This window comes from Cervus canadensis, chromosome 17, assembly GCF_019320065.1.
Source record: "Cervus canadensis isolate Bull #8, Minnesota chromosome 17, ASM1932006v1, whole genome shotgun sequence".
NCBI classification, from domain to species: Eukaryota; Metazoa; Chordata; class Mammalia; order Artiodactyla; family Cervidae; genus Cervus; species Cervus canadensis.
This window is the reverse complement of record NC_057402.1, coordinates 14202647-14211991: the sequence shown is the minus strand read 5'-3', so window position 1 is coordinate 14211991 and position 9345 is coordinate 14202647. Positions and strand designations below refer to the sequence as shown.

Here is a 9345-nt window from a genome sequence, read left to right as displayed (position 1 = left end):
GCGGGCAGACGCTTTAACCTCTGAGCCACCGGAGTCTGGGGGTAGAGACAGAGAAAACGACTTCCTATTGAAAACCTACTATGTATATGCTTGGCAGGGTGCTAGGTGTTTTCCCTATTGACAGCTGCTCTGGCTAGAATTCCACCTCAGATCCAACCACCTCTTAAATTAAAAACAAAAATACCCTCCCCAAACAATGTATTCCTCATGGGACCTCCTTCAGTAATACAAGTCACAGCTGCCACACCCTCTATAAGACCCTGGCACCATAATTAGGATAATAGACTCTCAGGGCTTGGAGGGATCTTTGAGGTCATTTAGTTAAAGGGCAGCAGCTGTTCTCTTCACCACCGACAGTTACTGTGCTCAATTATCTCAGACGGAGGTGCAAAAAATGTCTGGGGCCATGGTCTCTGTAGGCTGCAATTCCACAAAAGATAGGTCACCGATAAGCAAATGTGAAGCTTGAACTACGTTCCAGACTGAAAAGGGCAATGGGGGAAAATATGGCTTACCAGGGCCCTCAGACAAGGTAAATAGAAAAAAAAAAAAAAAAAAAAATTAAAAAAGAACTGGCGGAGACGTATTTAATGTGTGCCCTTGAATTCAAGTAGAGGCCCAAGAAGGGGATCCTGGTTGACCGGGCAAACCCCAAAGAGTTCTCTCTCTCCTCAGTTTCACCAGCTCTGAAATTCTAGCCATCCTGGATCTTCTTTGCCCTTTTATTAGAAAGCCAGGAAACCTCCTTTTCCACGGAAGAGGGTGAGAGTAGGGCTTTATGGTGCATGAACAATTAAAAAAAAAATGCCTTTTCTCTTATGTCTGAGCAGTGGTACAGACAACCGTCCTGGAGCGGCAGGGGACTATATTTCATGCCCTCTCAAGGTCCCTTCGGTTCAAGGATACTGTCATTCTCCAGCTATACTAGAGGGAGGGCCTGCAAAGTCCAGGCTGCCATGGAAACACGCCGCCGTGTTCCTTTTTCTTACGTGGGGCGGGGCACTCCGACTCATTCGCCAGTTACCCACAGCCTTTCTTGAGTGGCGGGCAGCAGCAGCGAATGAGCGAGCCGATACTGCGTGACGCGACGAGAAAGGGGGAGTTCGCGGCCGGTGGCGGCGGTGGCTACAGCGGCGACCTGGGGATAGAGCTGGAGGGACCTGGGGAGCGTGCGGAGACCTCTAGCACGAGCGCGAGGGATCTCCCGCCGGGATGCCTGGTACCGTGTGGGGAAAAGTGGGGGAGTAGTCTGCTCTGAAGGCTTGGGCTTCGCGTCTGAAGGGGTGGCAAACCGGAGGGGGCGGGGTGGCAAGCATGGCGGCGGTGACGGGGGAAGGGTTGGAGGGCCCCAAGAAGGGGGTGGGGTAGCACTCGCTAGGAAGACCCGGGTGCTCGTGAGGAAGCGTGAACGGCTGTGGGGGTTCAGACGAGCAGAGGTTTTCCAAAGATGCTTTTTTGGGGAGCGGTAGAGGCGCCTGAAGGACGTAGGGAGAGTTGTGGGGGATGGAAAAAAGGGGCGGGGAGAGTAGAGGTTAGGAAGGAGGGGAAAGGGTGTCTACGCGAAGGTGATGGAAGGGGAGAGAAGGGTAGGCAGGCTGATTGTAAGCAGGAGGAAATCGGGCCGTGGCAGGTATGACAGAAAAGTGCTTGTGTACAATGTTATAATAGGAAGAGTCCTACACTCGTCCCCCTTTCCAGGTCTCGTACTTAACTGCCTCATTATTTTAAGCTCAGACTGCGTGAGGAAGGCTAGTAGGTTACAGGAACTGATCTTTTGTTATTCCATTCCAGGGGAGCAGATGGACCCTACTGGAAGTCAGTTGGATTCAGATTTCTCTCAGCAAGACACTCCTTGCCTGATAATTGAAGATTCTCAACCTGAAAGCCAGGTTCTAGAAGATGATTCTGGTTCTCACTTCAGTGTGCTAACTCGACACCTTCCTAATCTTCAGACGCACAACGAGAACCCTGTGTTGGTGAGTGATAGGTTGCTTGGAAATGATTGAGTAGATTCCCACCCCACCCCACCCCTAATCTAGACCAGTCTGCAAATGTAGGTACTTAGGAGATCACTATCTTTTTGGGTAAAGTTGGTTGGAAAATGAAATCTATATTTTCACAAAAATATATATCTCATTTTGGATTATCTTATTGTGTGTATATTTTTTAGAATGTTGAGTCCAATACTGAACAAACAGCTGAAGAAGAACAAGGAGACAGTAAAAGTGGCTTCAATGAGCATCTGAAAGAAAACAAAGCTGCAGGTGAGATTGCTTTGCAAGGGTGCTCCTATTGGAGTTGGGTAGATTTCAGTATTATGTGATTGTGGTGAAGTATGTAAGGAAGTCTAGCACAATATCTGGTGTGTAGTAGGTACTCAAAAGGTTGGTTTTCTAATACAGCTGATTAGATTGGTATTGTACACATTCCTGAATTTGTGTTAAAGTTTGGTGGTAAATGCCTTTTGTGCTAATATCCAGTTATTTTTTTCAGACTCTATGGATTCTTCTCATTTGGAGACACATGGTTCCATCAGTCAGGTCATTGAACAGTTACCTCAGCCAAATAGGAAAAGCAGGTATATTAGTGTTCGGAGAAATTTATTTAAATGTATTAATGGATCAGTTCTTTTATCCGTGCCTGTTGTCTTGCCCTAAGGATAAAAGGATTTATTTTTGTGGAGCAGGAAATTAGACTTGAGGATTGTTTTAACTAGCATTTTATTGGTATTTAAGCTGGAATCTCTTTTTGTGAAGGTAGCAACTTTTTTATACCCATGTTGTTCAAATTGTGATCTGTCTTGTGCATGTGAAACAAAATAAGAATTCCTCATTCTTAGCTTGGATACGACTTATTTAATAGGAAAAATAATAAAAAAATATTAGGATATATTATCAAAAGTTAGGCATGGTTTCTACCTACCAACCAAAGAATCTTCACCAGTTTTAGACCCAGAATGTTTAATTCATACCCTTAACAGTATTCACTTTTTACTTTGTCTCTTGTAAATGTTTAACATTGCCCATTTGTGAATTTATTCTCGTTAGACACTGGATCGGATGTTTGATATACTGCCATTTAATTTCATCCTTAAAGCAGCTGTATAATGAACGCATTACATTACTTCTGTTACTTACTGCTTTTGTTCTTAAACCCAAGCACTTTAGTCATTATGTTACTTAGTTGGGGAGGTGGGTAGTGATGAGCAAGAAGTTAAAAACCTTACCCTAGAATATATTGCTAGTAAGTGGCAGACCTGGGTTTTGAGTCCTTGTAATTCAAGTGCCTCTCTTTTTTTACGATTATTCAGCGCTCAAGTTCTTCAAAGATCAAAGAAGAATGCTCGAGTTTTAGAGTGAGTGGTGGAATAGAAAAGGGAGGTTGTTAGGAGAATGTTAGTTTGGGGTGAAAGACCATGATTTTTATCTCAAAAATAAATACTTTTGTGTGTGTGTGTTCTATTTAATACTCTGTGTTTGCACTTAAAATTTTTCTCTCGAATCATTAATTGGATACTTTAGAACAATCCGCAAATTGGTGGAGTTACTTTGGCCTGCAGGTGGGTTCTAGTTGGCCCATACATGGTGGTTAAAATATATTTGAATTAATTAATAGAATTTAAAAATAGGGAAATTTCACATGGAACTTCAATTTCCAGTTTCTGGGATTACTAGTTCAGAAGTAATGCAACTGCTGTATTATTGGCAACAGTTGGCTGGAGCTGTGAGTAGCAGCCAATCTCTGCTTAGATGGGACATGAGTGCTGTGGGCTGTCATAGTGCCTGTAAGTCACTGTTGTGCCTGGACACTGAGGCCAGTTGTTCTTTTTTTCGTTTTCCTAGGACTTGTGCTTTTGTTCTTAAACCCAACCACTTAAATCATCTGTGTTACCTTTCTTTACTTTTTGTAGGCGTTTAAGTTTTTCTGATACCTCTTTAGGATCCACGTGCCAGACTTACCTATGTTTTTGGGCTCAGGACCCGGGTTTGAACCACTGAGGACAGAATGCGTGCGTACCCATTGTTATAAATGGATAGTACTGTTTTGAGAATTCTCATGCTACTACTTTTCCCTTTTTGCATGAACATGATGCTTTTTCTTTAAAAAAAAAAAAACTTGCATTCAGTAAACGCGCAGGCACTGTGGCGGGTGTTTTAAATCATCTCTGCCATCATGGAGCTTACACTTTAATAGGAGAGATATGTTGAATAATTACATAAATAGTTAATCAGTGAAAATTGTGATCATTGTAAAGAGGGAAAAAATAGGATATATGACCTAATCTGGGGGATAAGGGAAATCTTTTTGAGAAGAAGACTTAAATTATAAATACAGATTTGTTAGGCATAGTTGAAGGGCTGGGGAGAAGTGTGGCATGTGGGAGGAGGAACTTTCCAGACAGAATAGCATGTGAAAAGGCCACGAAACTGCAAAGAATGTGGGGTTGATTCCAAAAGAATGAAAGCTCTAGAAAACACATGTGTACTGATCTTTTTATGTTGTCTTTATTCGTTGTAGCAGACATTTTGAAAAGTTGCTTGTGAGTTTTATACAACATAAAATTCCAAAAGATCTTCCTCTCTTTATCTGTTGTCTTGCTGATGTAAGCCTTTGGTTCTAAACATGAAGCATTGTAAAATATGATGCCAAAGATATTTTTATTTCTGTTAAACGCTTAAAAAATTGAGATGATGAATATTTATTTTTATTATTTGGACACACTGGGTCTTGGTTGCGTCAGGGCTGCAGCACGCAGGATCTTCTATCTTTGTGGTAGTGTGCGGGATCTTTAGTTGTGATGTGCAAACTCTGAGTTGCAGCTTGTGGGATCCAGTTCCCTGACCAAGGATTGGACCTGGGTCTGCTGCATTGGGAGTGTGAAGTCATAGCCGTTGGACCACCAGAGAAGTCCCGGGATGATTAAAGGTTCACATGCTTTTTTAAGAAGTAGCACATAGATTTTTTTGTATACTTTTCCCAGTTTTCCCCAATGGTAACATTTTGCAGAACTGTAGTATAATTTCACAATCAGAATATCAGCATTGCTAAAATTCAATGAAATTATTCAGAGTTCTCTAGTTCTACTTGTACTCAGGTGTGTATAATTTTTATACTGCTCAATTGTCTGTGTAGGTTTATCCACCACTGTGACCAAGATGCTAACAGTTCCAACACCACAGGGAGCTCTAGTGTTGCCCTTTTACAACCACATCCATCCCCTTCACCTGCACTTGAACCCCTGGTAACCGTTAATTAGGACCATCCTCGGGACTTCCCTGGTGGTCCAGTGGTTAAAACTCTGCTTTCAATCCTCGGTCTACAAGTTTGATCCCTGGTCGGGAAACTGAGATCCTACATACTGCAAGGAGCAGCCAAAAAAAATAAAAGACCATCCTCCATTGGTAAAGTTTTGTCACTTAAAATCTTATGTAAATAAGATCATATAGTATATAATCTTCAAAGGTTGGATTTTTTCAAACTGTGTATACTAGAGATCTATCTGAGTTGTTGTGTGTATCAGCGGTTTGTTTTATTGCTGAGGAGTGTTCCATGGTATGGATGTACCACAGTTTGTTTAACCATTTACCTGTTGAAGGAAATCTGGGTTGATTCTGGTTTTTGGCTAGCATAAATAAAGCTGCTATGAACGTTTGCCTACAGGTTTTTATAAGTCTTCATATCTCTAGGATAAATGGCCAGGGGGACAGTTGCTAGGTCACATGGTAGTTGCATGTTTAGTTGGGTTTTTTTTTTTTCTTCAAGAAAATGCTGATCTGTTTTCTAGAGTGGTTGTATCATTTTACAGTCCCACTGGCAGTGTATGAGACATCCAATTTCTGTCCATTCTCACCAGCATTTGGTGGTGTTACTCTTAGCCATTCTGATAAGTGTTGTTGCTCTTTTATTTTAGCCATTCTGATAGTGTGTGGTGATATCTCATTGTGTGTGTGTTTTTTTTTTTAAATAACTTTATTTATTTACTTATTTTGGCTGTGCTGGGTCTTTGTGGCTGTGCAGGCTTTTCTCTGATTGCGGTGAGTGGGCTTCTCATTGCAGAGTGGCTTCTCTTGTTGCAGAGCCCGGACTCTAGGCGCGCAGGCTTCAGTAGTTGTGGTTCCAGAGCTCTAGAGCACAGGCTCCGTAGTTGTGGCGCAGGGCCTTCATTGCTCCGAGGCTGTGGGATCTTCCTGGATAAGGGATTGGACCTGTGTGTCCTGCATTGGCAGGTAGATTCTTTACCACTGAGCCACCAGGGAAGCCCTCATTGTGGTTTTAATTTGCATTTCCTTAGTGGCTAATGATGTTGAACATCTTTTCACATGCTTCTTTGCATCTGTACATTCTCTTCAAGGAAGTGTCTGTTCATATCTTTTGCCTATTTTGTAATTGGGTTTTATTTTATTGTGTTTTGAGAATTCTTATATTCTGTTTACTAGTTCTTTGTAGGATATGTGGTTTGCAAATATTTTCTCTTTGGCTTGTCTTTTCATTCTCTTAAGACGTTTTTTTTTCATGGAGCATGTTTTTAATTTTGGTAAAGTCTATTAAATGCTTTTAACAGAGAAATATAAATGCATAGATTATTTTAAAAATAACTTATAATGAAAATTAAAGAGTCCATTCCCACTGTTGGCTCCCTTTCACAGAGGTAATCCTTTTTACCAAAGAGGTAATCCTTTTTACCAAAGAGATAACCCTTTTTAAGTGTCTGTGTTTTTACTTCTCTGGAGGTTATCTTTTTAGCTTTTAATATTGTTGTAAAACTAAGTAACACTACAATATTGCCATTTCTTGTTTAATCAAATTAAGACATTTGAGTTCTATAATGAAAGATGAGGTTTAACTCACAACAACACTTTTCTAATTTAAAAATAGATATGTTTATTTATTTATGGCTGCGTAGGGCCTTCCTTCTGGCGTGGGCTCTGTAGTTGTGGCATATGGAATCTTAGTTCCTTGATGAGGATTGAACCTGTACCCTATGCATTGGGAGGCAGATTCCTAACCATTGGACCACCAGGGAAATCCCAGCACACTCCTAACTTTTGATAATAATTATGTTAGTTTTTTTATTGGCTAGATTTATATTTCTAAATGGTATATTTAAACATTTGTTTTCTTTTTCTGCCAGTTTTGGATAGTGGACAAAATCTGATTTATTTCAGATCTGCTCTGATTCACCTAATCATTCTATAAATATTCACTGCGTATTTCCTATATGCCAAGCACTTTGGAGTTTTGGAGATACAGAGTGATCAGAAGAGATAAGAAACTTTAGACCTTAATGTAGCTTATATTGTTTTATGGGATATAGCAGTTATCTGATAGATATGTAAAAATCTATAGTGTCTCACACTCTGATAGGGCCGCAGAGAAAAATAAAAGTGGAGAATTGGATGGGAAACATCAATAGAGTTGCAAGTTTAGACAAGGTGACTTAAGGGATGCTTCCCTGATGTGACATTTGACTAAAAATCTAGAGTAAGTGATCTCTGCTGTTATTTGGTTAAATGTAATCTGCATATAGAGAACAGCAAATGCAAAGGCCCTGAGGGAAGAGTGTGCTGGAATATTTGAGAAATGACAAGGAGGTTAGTGTGGCTGCCTTGGCGTGCTGGAGAGGAGTGGGAAAAGAGGTCAGAGAAGTAAAGGGGGAACCAGAATATATAAGGCCTTATGGATCATTGTGAGGCATTTAGCTGTTACTTTTAGTGAGATAGGAAGGTGTTTAATAGTTTTGAGCAGAGGAATGACATGCTTTTACTTAGATTTGAACAGCATCACTCTGGCCACTGGATCAAGAATAGACTAATACCTGGATAAAGCTGGGAAAAATAAAAGTTAAAGAAACTATTCAAGTTAAATTTAAAAATAAAATCTGAAGGGAGAGCAAGGGCAGAGGGAGAAAGACCAACTAGGAGACTCTTGAAATATTTAGGTGAAATGTGACAGTGGCTGGATCAGTGTAGAAGTAGATGAGAAGTGTGAGCTTCTGGGTTTTTGAAATTAGGATTCAAAGTCAGATTGGATATTAAGTATGAGGGAAATGAAGGAGGTAATGGTGGTTCCACATTTTAGGTTTGGGAACTGGAAGAATGGAGTTGCTGTTGATTGAGTTGGAGAAGATCGAACGGGAAGGTCAATTACAGGCTTGTTGAAGTTGAGCTGCCTTTCAATTGCCAGTTGGAGGCAGTTGATGTGAAAGTCTAGAGCTCAGGAGGAAGGTCTAAGCTGGAGATTAAAAGTTGCAGAGCCATAAGCATATGGATGGTATTTAAGGCCATGAGTATGGATAAGATCACTAAAGGGATGAGTGTAGGTGAAGAAGAGGTTCAAGGACTCATTGTGCCCAGCAGCATTTAGAGGTTAGGGACGTGAAGAAAACCACCACAAGAGGCTGAAGATCCAGGGTGTGTGATTAGTGTTGTCTTTTTTTGCTCTTCTACTTTTTTGTCATACATGCTCTTGACTTTCTTTCCCTGTATTTCCCAGGGTCTTGTATCTGGTCCTCCCAGTTGTACGTAATGTTCTATTATTTTATTTTGTGAAAGTCTTTACTCAGTCCTTCTCTTCTTTGAATCATGGTTCCCAACTTTGCAAATCCATGTTTTCATCTCTTTTATGCTTATTAAACTTACATTTAATGGTATTTATGTGAAATGTTAAATGGATAGAAAGTTAAAAGGAAACAAAAAATGTCATCTATAATTCTGCCACCCAGAGGCTAACTCCTGTAAATATTTTGGCTTATTTTCTCTCTCTTTTTTTTTTGTGCACTTGATTTACATAGTTGAGATGTGGAAGGTAAAAGTTTGTCTGTTTCTTGACCTTTTTGCTTATCAACACGAGCAGTTAATTTTCCCTGACAATTAAAGCTCTTACTAACATTTGCCCCATGATTTTTGTTGTAAAAGTTATGCAATTTTTTCTGTGTGTGTATAAAATATACTGTTTTGGGGGGCTGGATCATTTGAAGCTAAGTTGCAGAAATCATAGTTCCCCTCAAATACTTTAGAATTCAGCCCCTAAGGAAGATACGTTATCCTGTATAATCATAATACTCTTAGCACACCTAATATTGATTCCATAATACCTGATAATATAGTTTGTATTCATATTTTCCCAATTGTCTCAAAGATGTGTTTATTTTATATACATAAATTTTTTGTTTTGTTTGGATTATATATATCTATTTTGTCTAGTATCTCGTCCAGATATACAATTTACACATTGTATTTGGTTGTTTTGAACATATTTAACAGCTGCATAAGTTCCATTTTATGGATTATGAAATTAGTTATTTACCTACTGTTGGGCTTACAGTGGGTTATTAGTCACAGTGAA

The 9345-nt window shown here is 40.0% G+C and overlaps 1 protein-coding gene across 5 annotated transcripts in view; it reads left to right on the top strand.

The window, feature by feature from the left end:
- The first annotated feature begins 1096 nt into the window (after positions 1–1096).
- TP53BP1 (tumor protein p53 binding protein 1) overlaps positions 1097–9345 on the top strand; it is a 68206-nt gene continuing 59957 nt past the window's right edge. For all 5 annotated transcript variants that reach the window (XM_043490083.1, XM_043490081.1, XM_043490080.1 and 2 more), the window contains exons 1-4: positions 1097–1219; positions 1792–1976; positions 2171–2264; positions 2494–2578. In XM_043490083.1, the coding sequence (XP_043346018.1) occupies positions 1213–1219; positions 1792–1976; positions 2171–2264; positions 2494–2578 (371 nt within the window). In that variant the 5' untranslated portion in view covers positions 1097–1212. The remainder of the gene's footprint in view (positions 1220–1791; positions 1977–2170; positions 2265–2493; positions 2579–9345) is intronic.